At 35.0% G+C, this 17,908-nt stretch overlaps 1 protein-coding gene across 8 annotated transcripts in view; it reads right to left on the minus strand.

Moving 5' to 3' along the window:
- DGKB (diacylglycerol kinase beta) overlaps positions 1–17,908 on the minus strand; it is a 748,227-nt gene that overhangs the window by 450,245 nt on the left and 280,074 nt on the right. For all 8 annotated transcript variants that reach the window (XM_037836813.1, XM_037836819.1, XM_037836816.1 and 5 more), the window contains 2 exons: positions 10,820–10,893; positions 5,110–5,184 (listed from right to left, as the gene is read on the minus strand). In XM_037836813.1, the coding sequence (XP_037692741.1) occupies positions 5,110–5,184; positions 10,820–10,893 (149 nt within the window). The remainder of the gene's footprint in view (positions 1–5,109; positions 5,185–10,819; positions 10,894–17,908) is intronic.

The following is a 17,908-nucleotide window of genomic DNA, read 5'->3' on the forward strand; positions in this document are numbered from 1 at the left end:
GTATCCAAATGATAGTCAAATACTGGCCTAGTTATAACTGTGGTGGTATTTCGTAGGTGGGTTTAGCATCCACAATCAGTTAACTTTAAATAAAAGAGATTATCCTCCATAATGTGGGTGGGTCTTATCTTAACATGAGGTCTCAACAGCAGAACTGAGGGTCAGAAAAATTTCAGAAATTCAAGACTTCGAGTCTCAAGACTTCAACATTGAACTTTTCAGGAAATTCCAGCCTGCCAAGTTCCCCAGAAGAATTCACACTGAGGACTTCAACATCAATACCACCTTTACTGGAGTTTCCAGCCTGCAATCTGCCCTATGAAGTCCATACTTCACAGTCACATGAGCCAATTCTTATAATAAATCTCTTAATATCTATATACAAATATGCATATATTCTGTTGGCTCTGTTTTGGTGGAGAAATATGACTGATACATACAATATCACAGCATCTGACTTATTGCTGTCTCCTTCCCAGGAATTCCTTTCATGGAAAAGGAAGAAAGTCAAAGGGTTATTATCCTCTTGGGATTTAACAGCCTTTAAATATGTTTTATCAGGAAGAAGAAGTTGATTAAACAGAACATCAGTCACTCAGCCAGGGGAACACTTAAATGGTGTGCTATCTAAAAGTTGTGCTTTGAATCTCACTGTGCTTTTTTACCCGTCTCAGAATACATGTTTCTGTGACTAAAGGATAAAGTTAGGTGATGAAACTTAACAACTGCATTTAATGCTCACTTTCAGATATTTTGTTCCCCATTCCCTTAATTTTGAGCTCTTTTGGTTTATAGATTTTTTTTGACTTGCTACATATATTTACTAAAGGAACACTTAAGGTAAAAGGAGTAAGTTTAAAAGTAATAATAAATAGATTTATTACCAAGCCTGGGAACTCCAGTCTCTCCAGTTACAGCTGGATGTAACATATAAGTTCCTTACAGTCTAAGTCACAGAGTATATATTGAGCCTTTGATTAAGTTTGCATCATCAATCAGGGGAGACTTTGATGGAGGTTGCATCCTCAATGGGGAATTTTTCCAAAACTATGTCTTCAACCTTAATCATTTGAGTCATACTTTTTTTTTTTTTTCAAGTCAGTATTTGTCATGTATTTTTTTTTAAATTAAGATTTATTCTGGTTTATAGATTTTAACACTAAAAGAGGAACATTGCCAAATGAGACAACAAAATTTTCCTTGAAGTAGAAACTAAAACTGCCACTTGGACATTTTGAGGCTCTTTACACCACCAAATAAACAAGTAAAAAGATATGACTTTACTGGTGTAATTGATTCTGATTACCAAGAGGAAAGAGGTTTGCAGGTGTACAATGGGAATAGGGAGTGCTAATAGGATTTCTATTCATATCATTGATTTAATCACTGTGGGATAGGTTACATATAGTAATAAACAATCCCAAAACTCAGTGGCATGGTGTTTCTGTGGAGATCACTGGTCAGCAGGGCTCCCTCCTCCCTATCTTCATTCTACGATCCAAGCCAATGAATTAACCAATATCTGGATTATTGCCAGTTACTGTGACAAAGGAAAAGAAAGTGTAGCAAATCTCCTTCTGCCCACAGTTCATTGTACAAAAAATTAATATGGATACTCTTATTACCTAGAGTGAAAGGCTATGCAATAAAATTAAGTATCTGTGAGGAGTGCTGGAAAAAATTGAGAAAATAGACCTAAAATTGGCATTTAGTAACATTAATAAAGGAAAACAAGAGAATAATATACCAAAAAAAAATATTAGTGATGTTTCACAGCCATCAGATAAAAAGATTTAGGTCACTCTTCTGGTTAAAAATTCCAGAACAGTTGAGATACAGACTGAGGCATCAGCAAAATGACCTAATTTGTGCAGGAAAATTCTTTTAAGTTCCAGTTACCGTTTGCAACCAAGACTATAGACATTACTTGCATTTCATTCTACTTATTGTTAAAAATACCATTTAGTTACATTCATATTTGTTGTTAAATTTGTTTTTCTCCTCTCTTCTCTGTATATTGAAACAAAAAAGAAAAATAGATTAAAAATATTCATCCTCAGGGATGTTTCCAGAGAACCAGGACTTGAAGCTGGATATAGCAACTATATAAGACTTTGGGTTGTCTACTTTGTAGGAGGTAGAGTATGTTTTCAGTTGTGTGTTTAATAGTAGCAATATGTTGGGTGGTGTATTTTTTTTCAACTTTTATGTTCTGAAAAGAAGGGATGTTTGATAGCCCAATGGATGGATTATGTTAGACATCTGTTGTGTTTTTCCACCAAAAATTCAATCTTTTACCCTCAGGTTATCATATCTTCATTTGGCTTTGAGGAAACAAACCATTTGGATGCAGTTTTGATATGACTGTCAGTCAAGATGGTCCCTCAAGAACTAGTGAAGGGTGTGGCATGGGAAGTGAGACAGACTGATGTCATGCCTCTCTCTGGGATATGAATCTCTGGCAGAAAAATGAGAGAGAACACTAAAAGCAACTGGAATCAGTTCCTCTGAACAATATGTCCCAGGGTCTGCATCCTCTAATTCCAGCTACTCTGCTTCCTCCAACTGTCTTAATTTATGTTTTGTTTCGGTTTTTTCCCCCAAAATATAGTTCTTTATTTTTCATTTAATTCTGTGACCAACCTCATATTTTTTCCAATAAAGTGAATTTTGTATAATTAGCCATTGTCCAGTTCTATTGCTTATAGAATAGTACATCTAATTGATACCATTTTTAACTTTATAATTGATCAATGACAAACAAAAATGACAAGAATATATGTTCACCTATCATATAAAACAAATATAAACATTACTGAAGATCATTTTCAAGGAGGTGTGGTGCTATACATTGTTGCTGGGTGTATAATCCATGAAACTAACTTTTTAGATAGCAATTTGGCAAAACCTGACAAAATTAAAAATAAAAATGTCCTCATTCAAGCATTTCTACCTATCGCAACCAATTTTATGAAATTATTTGAACATGCTTTAAAAATACATCAATAAATTGATAAATAAATGTTTAATATACAAGTCATCTAAATGTTCATAAATAATGGGATAGCTAACAAAACTATGGAATGCTTTTCAGCTCTTAAAAATAATGAAGCTGATTGACATACTGAAATTAAACAATGTCCCTCAATGTATGCCTTTTAGTATAAAAAAGCATGTTGCAGAGCAATATAAAAATTATACTTCAAATTATGTTAAAAACATATACTCATATCTATCTACCTACCTATCAACATATATATATGCATGTGTACATAAGAATACATTAGATATATATTTGTAGAAAAAAGTAAGTTCCATGAGGATATACCCAAACAATTCTCAATGGGAGTTCCTGTGGAACAGTAGTGCTTATAAGTAGGTAGAGTAATGCTTTTTTCTAAAAAATACTCAGAACAGTGGGAATTTTTTTACAAATGCATATATCACTTTCATTTTTCCAATATATCAAAATAAAATAGAAGATAATAGGGTGTCTACAATGGAAAGAGTGAAAGGATATACATAGTACCTTTTCAAAGAGTAGTAGAAAAGAAAATGAAATGAAAAAAAGAGTGCTAAAATCAATGTTACTGTGATATATTTGTATAGAGCCACAAAGTGGTCAATTATCAATTATTATATCCTATGAATAGTACTGATAATAACTAACATTTATTGAGCACATGCTATGTGGTAAGCACATTCTTATAGGCCTCACTGGGATCATTTCATTTAACTTCAAACCATCCTGTAAGACAAATACTACTAACCCAATTTTACAACCAAGAAAATGAAGGCAAACAGAGGTTAAGTTTTTACAGCAAAGCCAATAAGCACTACATTTAAACATTAAATACAAGCAAATCCTGCATTTACATAGCTTGGGGTAGACCTCCAGGCACCTGGAATGGCTAGCCTTTGGAAGGTATGAGTCCTTCATCCCACAAAATGAGAGCTACCTCCTTTTGAAGGGGCCAGGGCAAGAAAAAGAGCCATCCTGACTGAGCTTCTGTGTTTTGCTTGGCCTTGTCTAGATTAGAATTCTCTGCATGGGGCTCACCTAGCCAGTAATCTGGTTGGGATCCTTTGGATTCTGGCTGGAGTCTGGAGTTTGACTAAGTGCCCTGAATTAAATTTCTGCAGTGAGCCTGCCTTCTACAGTAAGGGCATATAAATAGCCTATTTTAAGTGTGATCCATAGATCACTGCTCAGCGTTTGGGAACTGGCCCCAGAGAGCGGGAGGGAATAGACCAAAGAGATAAATATAAATGTGGGAAGCTGTACTAATTAATTGTATTTTATTTACTTTTATTTAATGTAGGGCATGAATTCAGTAAATCTTATTCTGAGTTTTTAAAAAATATGGACAATTTTAATCCTTGGTTTCTTATGAAGTTTCTAAGAACTACCTAGAACACTTTTTAAAATCATACTTTTTTTTTTTTAAAGAAGCTTGTATAAGGTTTATAGAGCTTCTCTTCACCTCACCTGGCCTAATATTTACTCTCATGTTGGTAGAAAGAAAAGAGATTAGTGGCCTAGTTAGCTAGGCCAAATTAACGACAATTTATTTCAGTGTGTATTTGTGACTTATTCAAAGTGTACAACTTATGCTAAAAAATAATTTCATTTCACTACATCTTACCTATTAGCAATGAAGAATAAGAGAGTGATATTTAATTGATTTAATAAATAGTAAATAAAAAGATAATCTTATGATTTCTACTCTCTAACTAGCTTTCTTTTTACTCTGTTGCACTGCTATACGCTATATTTAGCAAGTGAAAGAAAGGAATGTGGTTTATCAAACATGTGATTTAGAAGTTTAATCACTGGGCTGTTATGTGTGTGTGTGTGTGTGTCTGTGTGTGTGTTAATAACATTCTTTCATGATGTTTAGAAGGGAGGAAAATATGCTTATAACAGATTATTAGCTATTTTGAACAACAGAATCTGCTTTGGTTTTGCTAATGTAGTTGATATTCATGGTTTTTAATACCATCCTGACTGCTGAATTCAAATCCCACTAGTTACAGATATATCAGGCTGTTTATTTAATTAGGCAGTATTAAATGAGTTAATGGTAATGATATTATCCTTGGACTTACCCTGGCATTGGTCCATTTCCAGCAAGACTGTAAACTTGACGAGGATTTAGTAGATACTGGAATTTTCTGTAAATTCTATAAAGGTGAGAATAGGAAGAAAGAAAACTAAAATGTAGTGGTACCCAATAATTTTAAATAAGTAACATCCATTAAATTTATAAAAATATAAATGCTTGTAATTGAATACATTGATACATTTTGCATTTTAGTAGTAGAATCATAATGGTCCAATAAAAGCTTATGGTTCTTTAAAAAAGGGGGCTTAGCAGCCATTATAAAGACAGTATAGCTTATAAATTAGCAATGTGGATGTCTGCATTCTTAATATGCATGTGTTCTTAGAAGAGTCTCTGTTGCCCTTTTGGGCATTATTTAGCTAACTAACTAGATTTCAAATAAAGAATTTTTTAAAATATATCAGTATTAAATAGTTTAAATATCTCCTCTCAATTGATCCTTGTCTCCTATGGGATTGTGTACTTTAATGTGTGTGTATGAGTAAAGCTTATGACCTTATCAGGCCTAGATATTCCATGACAATAATCTTTATCAGTCAGCTCGTAAGACTGCTAAAACAGCTCAACAGCAGTATATTTAGTAATTCATTTTTTTTCCTGAAAGAAGTCAGTCTTTGTATAACAAATGCAACAAAAATATTTCCAAAGATACACACATTCATACAGGGTTGGAATGCTTATACAAAACATTAAAAGTGAAGGGATATATTTAGTTTTAAAAAATAAGTTTATATATACATGTGAAAATACTACTATATACTTTACAAACACATTCTTGTTATATTTACTGACAAAATCTACACATTCACTCTATAATAACTGTTCGTATCACCCCATCAAACCTGCAGTAACCAGCACATTCTAGATCTTGATTAACTATATCACATAGTGTCTCAGGAAACCTATTGGGGTCATTCTCAAAATCTGAATCTGATTAGTGAACAATCCTGTGCCTTCCAACGAATGGCTGTCAAACCTGGTCATCCCATTCTCTTTGCCTTAGTTTAGGCATTCAAGTTCTCTACCAGCTCTATAAAATTCTTGTCTATCCGGCCCTCTTCTATACTGCTGCTTAAATACCTAGGCTGCTCAAGCAAATACCATGAAATGGATCAGCTTAAACAACAGAATATATTTGCTCACAGTTTTGAAGCAGGGAAAATGTCCAAATCAAGGCATCATCAAGTCAATGCTTTCTTCCCAAGGACTGTGGCACTTTGTGGCTGGCTGCCAGTGATCTTTGGTTCCTCTGTCACATGGCAAGCACATGGCGGTGAGTCCTGGTCTCTTCCTTTTCCTCTGGGTTCCATTTTAGCCTCTTGCTTCTTGTGACTTTCTCTCTGTCTGTCTGAATTTCATTCCACTTATAAAGGTCTCCAGTAATAGGATTAAGAGCCATCCTGATTGGGCGGGGCCACAGCTCATCGAAAGTAACCTCATTGAAAGGTCCTACTCACAATGGGTTCACACCCACAGGAATGGATCAAACTTAATAACATGTTTTTCTGGGGTTATGTACAGCTTCAAACCACCACATTCCACCCTCTGGATCCCCAAAACACATTCTTTCTACATGGAAAAAGCATTCACTTCATCACAATATCCAAAAGCCTTATATCATTTCAGAAACATTGCTTAGCACAGCATCTAATCAAAATCATTTACGGGTGTTGTCTGTCCTCATGACTGATTCCCTTCCATCTGTGGACCTGTGAAACCTGGAGAACAAATTAACTGTTTCTGATATTCAATGGAGAGACAGGCATAGGATAAACATTCTCATTCCCATAGGGAGAAACTGGAAGGAAAATAGGGATCATGGGCGCCAAACAACTCAGAAACCCAGTAGGGCAGGCTCCATTAGATTTCAAGGCCTGAGAGTCATCTAAAGAACAATGTTTTGTCCTCCAGGCCTAATGGAGTGGCAGTCCTATCCCTTCTAATTGCTTGCTCAATAGCCATGATGTCCCCAGTCACTGGGGTGAAGGCTCCACCCTCTCCAAGTAGAGAGATGGTAGCCATGCTCTTCATGTATACCAGGGCACAAGTTCTACCCCACTCTGATTATTGTGGTAGCAGCCAGACTCTATGAAATCCTCTTGGAACAGGCTCTGACCCCTCAGAGTGTGGCAACAGTCATCCTGAACAACAGGGAGGAAGGCCCACCCTCTCTAAGCACTGGGATAGACTCACACCTTCCACAAACATGGGTGGGCCCTTTGTCTTGACTCAAGGAGATATCTTCTGTCCAGACCTCAGCTTCCATGGTTCTATCCTTAAGGTGATTTTTCCCTTCAATTTGTCTCTTCTCTGTTCCTTTTAGTCAAGGCTGGCAATGGTTCCATTTATACAAATTACACAAAAATCTTGTATGTAGTTCACAGCAGTGCAAACCATAAGACAACAGAAGCTTCTGTTGATCTTTCCTGCATAACTGCATTTCCAATCCTGACTTTCTCTGAAATGGCTGAGGAATGAAATGGTTCCACATTCAGTTAAACCCTCACCAGGAACACTATTCTCTAGGGACTCATTTTCCAGAAACTCAGAATTTTCCAAACCATCAATTTTTAGTTTCTATGTCCCAAGGAGTTCAGGTCTCAGATTATCGCTTTCCTCTCACTTTTTACTATAAGCTGCAAGGAGAAACCAGACTGCACTTTCCATGCTTAGTTTGGAAATCTCTTCAGCTAAATATCCAAGTTGATCACTTTTAAGTTCTGCCTTCCATCTGACATCAGATCTCAATTTTACCAAGTTATCTGCAACTTTAAAACAAAGATGACCTTTCCTCCAGTTTGCAACAACACACTCATCATTTTCTCCTAAGGCCTCATCAGAAGTCCTTTTAGCATCCATATTTGTAAGATCAATCTCTTCAGAGCAATCTAGGCCTTTTCTATTAAGCAGCTCACAATATTTTCTATCCTGTAAACATTACCCAATAACAAGGTGTTTCCACATTTTTAATATTTGCATTAGCAGCTCCCCACTCTCCTGGTACCACTGTATGTTTAATTTCCTAGGCTGCTCAAGCAAATACCATGAAATGGTTCAGTTTAAACAGTGGGAATTCATTCGCTCATGGTCTAGAGGCTGGGAAAATGTCCAAGTTGAGGTATTACCAAGTCAATGCTTTCTCCTCAAGGACTGTCACATCTGGAACTGGCTGCCAGTGATCCTTGGTTACTCTGTCACATGGCAAGGCACATGGCAGTAAGTTCTAGTCTCTTCCTTTTCTTCTAAGTTTCATTTCAGCCTCTTGCTTCCTGTGGCTTTCTCTCCCTGTCTGTGTGAATTTCATTCCACTTATAAAGGACTCTAGTAATAGGATTAAGACTCAGTCTGATTAATCCACGTCTTAACTAAAAGTAGCTAACCACGTCTTAACTAAAGTAGCCTCATCAAAAGGTCCTACTTACAATGGATTCACACCCATAGAAATAGACTGAATTTAAGCACATGTTTTTCTAGAGTACATACAGCTTCAAACCACCACAGATACCATTATATTCTTTTCATGATTACAAGTTTCTGCTAGTATTAATTCATGTATAATATAAAATCCAAATAGCTTCACCACATGGCCACACTTATCTTTCCCCTCCTTTGCTTTCAAATTTATCTTTGGAGAACTCCTGGTTCCTTCAGGAAGGTATGCCTTTTCCTAAACACATGGTTTCTCCTTTCTTCTTTCGGCAAACATCTCCAATGATTCTTCTTTACCAAAAACTTCTCAGTCTTCAGAGATATTTAATTCTTCCCCTGAATTCCAAAGCACCTTTATTTTAAATATTTCTAGTTTAACACTTAACGTGCCATATTAAAATATATCTGTTTACCGGCTACCTTCCTGGATGACTGTGTCCTTTTTCTTCCCAGCACCTGGTAGATTTGGATTTGACTGGTGGTTGCTATTTGAATGAATGATTCGTGAATGCTTTTACAACTGTTGACTGGTATGGGAATTACATATAAAAATACATATAAACATATAATTATGTGACCTTTTGTCACTTATCTAACGTATTAGAGTCAAGAGAAGCCAAAATACTTGAAAAGGAAAAACCTAAATGGAATCCATTGTTTGTCAAAGGTGGCTCTTATGCATGAAGGCCAATTTATGTTTGCACACAAAATAGATCTCTTTAGAAATACATTTACATTTCATTTGACTTCAAATAATCTCTGTCAGTGTATAAGGACAAACATAAATGGGTATGCATTAGGAGTTTTAACCTATGCTATGCTCCCCTCCTCCCATTAAGTTTAATTCTCTTGTGATTTTAGTGCATCTCTATATATTTCAAAAAAAATTACAGAAAATTATTCATATAATAGGGAGAAGGGGAAGGCAGTATTCAGTTTAGAGTCATTCTACAGAATTAATGGTATCTTAATTTGAGATGATTTTTTTCCTATGAAAATATATTTTTTCTTTTTTTCTCTTAAGACTTCATTTGTTTCTGATTTCCAACATAAATTTAAGTTTTATTTAATTCTTTGTAAAGAGTTTTCTTTTTTCCAAAACACCAGTAATATATATAGCCTAAAGACCATGGATAGTAAAGGAGAAAAAATAATATCCCTATTATTATTAAATTACTATTTTATATTTCTACTAGTGAGGCAACTCATAATAAAGCACTTTAAATATTTTAAATTATTAATCCACTATTTAAACTATTTCTATAATATTTAGCATAGTAAAAATAAAATTTTATGTTGATGAAAAGGAAAAAAAATACCCCTTTATGCAGAAATATTGTGCGGATTGAAAAATGAAGAAAAATCCTTTATTTTACTGAGATAAACAAGAAAGTTAAAAGGTAGGAGAAGAAATTACTTTTCAAAACTCCATTATTCATGGGAAAATGTTAACTAATTTGATGAGCCACAAAGAAAATTTCTGTTTTACCCTCATGCTCTTTGTGTAATTGCTTTCATCCCATTGTTTGCTAACTCTGAGACTGTTTGCTTATTTTTCAGTTGGGATTAGCAGACTTCAAGAAAGCATTAAGGCAGGTACAACTGCATTTTTATTTGTAAGTCTCTTCTTTAGGAGGACACAAGATTTAGTTTTTCATGGAGTAATTTTCAGACATTTATTAAATATTTTGATTTAACCATTAACTCAATACAAAAATGAAATTTTGCATTGTAAGCTTGAATACTGAAGTACTTGATAATATAGTTCATTATTATTCAGATTAGATACAGTATATTTCTCCAGGAAATATGGCATCATGTTCTCCAAAATGCACATGCAGAAAATCTTTGTATAGTATTTTGCCTAGAAGCTGGATATAAATTCTGCTCCTTGCAACTGGGTTGTGGTTTACCTGAAGTAAACTTTTTGACCATTTAGAGAACCAGTTTTCATTCAACAGTATTTATGGAGCCTTGTTGCATGCAAAATTCTTTGTTAAGGGCTTTGGGTGATTGTTGGGGTGGAGAGAATTCACATATTTGAGCTATGAGAACTAAAATATTTATAAAGGTCATTATATTAAAATTTTCAGTATTAAAAAAAGAGAAATCATATGAACACATTACATATGGATTTTAGCATCTTTCATTTCACATAAAAATTAGCAGGTGCATGTGTGTTTTTAAGTAATTGTGTATCACAATTCTAGTTTATCTTTTTATATATGTATGATATAGAATATAAATACTATTTAAAAACATACCGTTCTCCTTGCTTCCCACCACTTTTTGGGTTCACAAAAACTAAAAGTGGATGAGTACCAGGAACAGGAGTGATCTAGAAGAAAAGTTAAGTATATGAACAAATTATTATGCATATTATATATGACGCAGGCAGTGATGGTAAGTTTCATGTGTCAACTTGGCTAAGTTATGGTGTCCAGTTTTTGGCCAAGCAAACACTGGCCTGATGGTTTTTGTGAGGGTACATCAGTAGATAGATTTACATCTACAATCAGCTGATTGCATCTACAGCTGATGGCATTTACAATCAACAAAAGAGACTGCCCTCAGCAATGTGGGGAGTCTCCTCATTCAATCAGTTGGGAGTCCTAAAAACCAGAACTAAGGATGTCAGAAGTCAGAAAAAATTTCTTATCTGCTTTAGTCAGCCAATTTCCCCTCGGGAACTCAACTTCACCTTTACTGGCATCTCCAGCTTGCGGCTGGCTCTATGGAATTTGGACTTGTCAGCCCCCACCATTGGGTGAGACAATTCCTGTTATAAATCACTGAATATTTACATACACATCCTCCTGGTACCCTAGCAATGCATAGGCCCCTCGTTATTTCTAAATCATGAAATGACAATTAATAAATTCAAGATCTGGGTATCTCTTTCTGTCATGTGAAGGATAAAATAAATACATGTATGTGTTTGTGTGCATGTGTTTACCTATATACAAACATACACACAGAGTTAGTAACTCAGTTAAACCCTGTGTTTTGACTATATTTGTTTGAGTACCTCTACCAACTGAGTACTTCTCTGTAAAAAGAGGTAGGCTTAGCTAGGTATAGGGCAGAAGGAAAGGTGTCCAGCAAGAGGGAATAACATTTGCCAGACTAATGAGATGAAAATAAATGGTACAATTTGTGGGACAGTAAGAGAACCAGCCAGAATGAAGCAAAATATAGAGGGAAAAAAAAGATCACAAGCAAAGAAAAGAGGTCAAATTATAGAGTCCTGCTTTTGTAGAAGACTCTTACACAGAGCTTTGGGTATGTTATGTCCCTTTCTGCCTAGCAGTCTGTCTCTATACAATCTCATCTCAATGCTTTCTTTCCCTGCTTGGGGAGCAGAGAGCCAGTCAATCAAGCCTATTTGCTAAACAGCAGTCCATTCAATACTGGTCTCCTCTTCAATTAACAAGAATTGACCATATGCTTCCAACAGACCAAGTGTTTCTTCTGTCACTAGTCACTGCTCTGTTGAATAATACAAAGTGCCTGACCTAATGGAGCTTATATTCTAGTGGAAGAATAGACAAACAACAAACAAATAATTACATACATACTTAGTAGTGACTGTGCCATGAAAAAACAATGAAGTGGGTAAGGTGATACAACTGTATTGGTTGGGGTAGAGTTGTTTTAGGATGGTGTGACAGTTTGTATTATGTCCCCCAAAATGTCATATTCTTTGATGCAGGCTTGTGGAGACAGATGTATTTATTGTTGATTAGATTGGAATCCTTTGACTGAGTGTTTCCATGGAGATGTGACTCAATCAACTGTGAGTGAAACATTTGATTGGATAATTTCCATGTAGGTGTTACCTTGTCCATTCAGGGTGGGTGTTTATTAGATCACTAGAGTACTTTAAAAAGAGCCGCATAGGCCCAGACTATTGCTACAGCCAAGAGGGACACTTTGAAGAATGCGCAGGAGCTGAGAGAGGTGCTGCAGATGAGAGATAGTTTGAAGACAGCGGTTGAAAGCAAACTTTTGCTCTGGAGAAGCTAAGAGAGGACAAAACACCCCTAGAGCAACATTTGGAGAAGGTCATTTTGAAACGCAACCTGGAAGAAAGCGGATGCCAGCCATGTGCCTACCTAGCTAACAGAGGTTTTCCGGATGCCAGTGGCCTTTCTCCAATGAAGGTAACTGTTGTTGATTCCTTAACTTGGACACTTTATGACCTTAAGACCGTAACTTTGTAACAAAATATACCCCCTTTATAAAAGCCAATCCATTTTGGGTATTTTGCGTAATGGTAGCATTAGCAAACCAGAACAGATGGTAAGGGAGAACGCTTGTATTTTTTTTACCTGACTTTAATGATAATACATAGGCTATTTGAAATATAACTATTCCTATTCAAGGTCTCTCTACATAGCTTCTATCTAAATACCATTTGACAAAAAAAAATTTTTTTAAATATCTTAGTAACAAAATATGCAGCTAATGGAGCCCTTTAAATGTTATGTTGAAAAGTTTTAGATCAATATACTTGGAAAAAGTAGATTCAAAGTATCTTTACTGCAATGTTATTTCTCTCCTAGAAAGTCCCCTTAAATATTTTATCAGACAATTAAAAATAATCATTTCACCATATCATTTCCATCTCTCCTGTTTGTTTAACTCATATAAGTAAAAATATTCTACCGACATATTTTTCTCCAATTCCTAAATGGAATGGATTTTTTTTCTAATGAGTATAGACACTGGGAAAAGGTTAAAATCTTCACATTTCCTAAATGAGAATGTTGAGTAAGCTATTCTTAATTTCTGTGATCTTATCCAACTAGTTCTTATTACATCTATCATGTGTCTTGTGTTTTACTTTCCTTTGTGGAAAAGGACAAGGTCCCTCATTCATAATTTGTCTCTAATACCCTTGGAAGATGGGATGGATGAGCCAAAACTCCAGTAACTGCAGTCAATTAATGTATATAAGGATCCTTCTGCGTTAAAGCCATCGTGTTACTAGCTTGTGATGTCTCTTTCCCCCATTAAAACAAAAGTGGAGAAACACCAAAAAACACTCATATCTAAGTCTAGATTTCAATTCCTTTCTCATCCTGTTACAGAATCACAGACAGAACTCCTGAAGTTTTTACACAAATAGAGTACTGCTAACAGATGCAGATTTTAGTTGATCTTTGCACTTGATTTAAATTGTTACTCCTCAATTTAAATAGACGTGAGACTCTCAAGGTAAATAAAGGTTTTTTTTAGCAAAGCACTAAATCTGAACCCAAATACTTACTAGGATGATCTTCCCTTTCTCCCAACAGTCAACATTTTGTTTAGCATTGTGTGAGATTATATATAAATGCATACTGGCTCCAATATTTGGAATTCATTTGAAAAATGTTATTGCAATGTTCTGGAATGCCTTTCAGAGATATTTATATATTAGGATAATTAAAAGCATCATTATAAGTTATCAAATAAAAGTCAATACTGTGTTGCAGAACTATTATGTTCTAAGCTATATGCTACCACAAACATACATATCCCACTAGAGTAGACTATAGTCTGTAGAATATCTCAAAATTAAATATAAAAATCTAGATGTCATTTTGAGGGCTGGGTAGATGGAGAAATAGACCAAATGGAATGGAATGATAGAAAAGAAATTAGATAAAGGAAAATTTAGAAGAATGCTAATACTCCACAATTGACAGAAGTAATATATATGGTATGGAAATACAGCAATAATAAAATCAACTCATGCTCTTTTCCCCACAGATCCCTTTATGAAGTGAGATTACATAAAAATAAGACATCTGGAACTTTGGGTATTTCTTTGTAAGTTATCAGGCACTGTGGAATAGCACTCCTTTGATAATGATGATAACATACAAAATCCCTAACCTAATGTAACCCATGTTTTGGGGGATTGATACGTGATGAAACATCCTGCACCCCTGAGGCTCTGGTGTTAAGGGAACATTTAGTGGTGTTACACCAGAAATGTCAAGGCTCCAGGAACATCTGGCATTTGTTTTCACAATCAAAGGGCTTTAAAACCCTGCTAACTTTTGCTAATATAAAAAGAAGGCCAATCCAGCAGAACAAATTTGGGTGCTAGGAGACCAAAGACAGCATTCACAGACTTGCAGGCCAAAGACTTGTAACACTGCCTCGTCACGTTCAATTTTAACAAGCTAAAAATGAACAACTCCTATGTTAAGTCCTAGCCCTGAAATAAGAAGCAGCATCTTAGTGGCACAGAACTTTCAATACTCATATTCTCCATTTTTTTAGTAAAAGTACTCTGGGCAAATGGTCACTTTGAAAGACTACCCCTCTCCCATCATACCTGTATCTCGGTAGCTGCTGCTGCTACTTGAAAAATGAAATATTTCAATTTTTTTAGAAGAGTTTTAAGAAGGTATAACTTTTTGAGTGGTTGTTATGTAGGAAGATAAATAAATATTCTAAGTAGAAAAAAAAATGCATGTCCATGTTTTGTCTGATGAGATACAATTGGAAGCATTGTAGGGTAATTCAAGGTATGCTCCCAAAATGGAAGGTGAGAGCTTCCACCCCACCACCTCCAGCTGCCATGGGATTTGAAGACGAGAGCCCAGATGCCATCCTGGATCACATGTGACTTTGAAGAAGACACAGACGGCCAATGGGAAACAAAAAGATAGGCATCCAAGTCCTGATGAAAATGTGGGGCTGTCTTATTAGCCCCAATTCTAGACTTAGGAAAATGGTTATCATGTCTATACAGCAGTTGTTCTTAGTTTGTGTCTTGTTTTTGTTATTTCTCTGTTATGTTTCAGAACCTAATAATAATTGATGCAAAAGATTCACAAGGGACACGGAGTTGGATATAGAATCAGAAATAGATGGTTTATTCTTCATCAAATTTGATATCTCCAGTCCCTGAGTGAAGAATAGAACCTTGGTGTCAAAATCCTTGCATAGCTTCCATTTTTATTTTTATTTTACATTGTCCAATTCTATTATTGAATATGGGAATAATCACTTTCAGTCAATCCTTTTATAACTTAAACAGTCTGAGGTAAAAAAAAAATAGGTATTATTAGATGTGGTATTTCTATTAGTTAACTCAATTGACTGATTCCAGTTCCTGGTGTCTAAAAAGATTAAAATCAAGGAAGAACTACCTTCACTATCCTTTACAGAATTCAGCATAAACGAGCTACTTTGTATTGTACCACAAATCATATTTACTGATTAAAGGAATGAAAACAGTTTTCTTAGTTTCTGAAACTCAGTAAATCTGATTAGGGTGAATGACGTTTCATGGAACTACACTACAATGATTTAGAAATAATTCCTAAAATATAATTATTTTGAAAGCTAATTTATTACCATCCTAAAATATTGTACCATTTTTGTTATAGCATTTCATAAATTGGAAGGGAAAAGAAAAAAATGCAAATATATTAAAAAGTCTGGTAACCTAAAAATATTCATTCTTGGAATTACATACCCATATAGCATCTGAAATAATCTTACGTGGGACAGCATATAAAAAGAGATGAAAGGTAGGTTGCTCTATCTAAAGCATGAAAGAACCCTAAACCTATTCTCAGGACCCTATCACCCTAGCATTGTGCTTGAGGCATCTCTTCAGAAAGCTGAGTCTTCTCAAACAGTTTTTAAAAAGCTCTGGGACAGGATAATATAGTAGGATTAAAAAAAAATGATGATGAAGGAAAATAGTGGTTAGAGAAGATCTTACAGCATGTGTGGTACTTGTAATCTTGGCAAATGGTTATAAATTTCATGTGAAGGGCATTCCAGAAGCAAAAAGTTTATACTTGATTCTCCTATATACTAAATTGAGTTAATTCTGTGAAACTTATTTAGTCACATAATTAGACTTTTTAATATAGTCATTATTAGAGAGCATGACTTTGGAATTAGACTGGTATGGGATACCGATTCAACCACACCTCTTCCTATACTCTGTCCCTTGGTGATCTTATCTCATCTTATGACTTTAAGTGCCATCATTATGCCTTTCACTCTCAGAATTCTAGATTCATAAACACATCTGCCTACTTAACATATCCATTTGGATGTCTTACAGCATCTCAAAATTATCAGAAATTTCTCTTCATACCATGTTCACCCAGAAGTTTTTCCTTCTCAGTTGATGGCAACTCCATCATTTCAGTTGAATGGGCCAAATACCTTGGCGGCATCCCTGACTCCTCTCTTTCTTAGAAACCCTATATCCAATCTATCAGCATATTCTGGTAACTCTGTCCTCAAAAGACATGTAGAATTTCATCACTTCTCTTCACCTACATGGCTCCCCTTGGGACAATCTTCCCTCTATAACCCCTGGATACTGTAGCAGTTACAAACTGGACTCTCTTCTTCCTAAAAATCTAATCTCAACCAATGTGAGCCTCTTAAAGTATGTCACTCTTTTCTTAGAAACATCCAATATCTTATTTCATTCAGATCAAAAGTCAAACGTTATAAAGGCCTTCAGGGATTTATATCATCTAAACCCTGTTACCTCTCTCATGTCTAAAATGCTCTTTACTGATTTCTGCCTTATTCATTCCACTCCAACCATGCAGTCCTTCTTCCCAGATATCCACAAGCCAACTTCCTTATATCTTTTAAGACTTTACTCAAATATCAACTTCTTAATGAAGATGAACCTGGACATCTTATTTAGAATTATAGATTACTCCATAGCCCTGACTCTTACCCACTTTATTTTTTCCTGTTTCATTTACCATTTAATATATTATGTGCATGGAAACAGAAACTTAGGTAAAAGGTGGTTGTAATACTCAAACTATAGAGTAATACATCTGGACTCAGCTAAGGCAGTTGGAGTGGCAACAGAAAGCTAACTATGAAAGAGTCAACAGGCTTGAAGAACCTAAAGTGGGCAAGTGAAACAAACATGCACACACATACATATACATAAACTTATAAATCAAAGAAAGAATCAGTTTAACACACATACGTGCATAGTTATATATATGTAACATGATCTTGGTGATTACAAGAATGAATATTGCAATGAGAAAGACAATAGAAGCAGCTGTGTTGGAGAAAAACATTGGTTTGGTTTAAGATAGATAAGTGAAAGCATTCCATTTGGTTTTTTATGTTAAAAAATATCATGAACTAGAGTCTTCAGTTCTTAAATAATAACTCTTCTTTAGAAATTTTCCTCAAAGAATAATTAGGGACAATGAAATGTAGCATACTACAGTTTAATCATTCCATTTTCAACATATTTGTTCATAAGTGAGATAGACATATATTTTTACACCTCTTGCATGTTAAGAAATTGTAGTTTCTATTACATTTGGTCATATTTATTAAGTGTA

Source organism: Choloepus didactylus, chromosome 5 (assembly GCF_015220235.1).
Source record: "Choloepus didactylus isolate mChoDid1 chromosome 5, mChoDid1.pri, whole genome shotgun sequence".
Classification (NCBI taxonomy): Eukaryota; Metazoa; Chordata; class Mammalia; order Pilosa; family Megalonychidae; genus Choloepus; species Choloepus didactylus.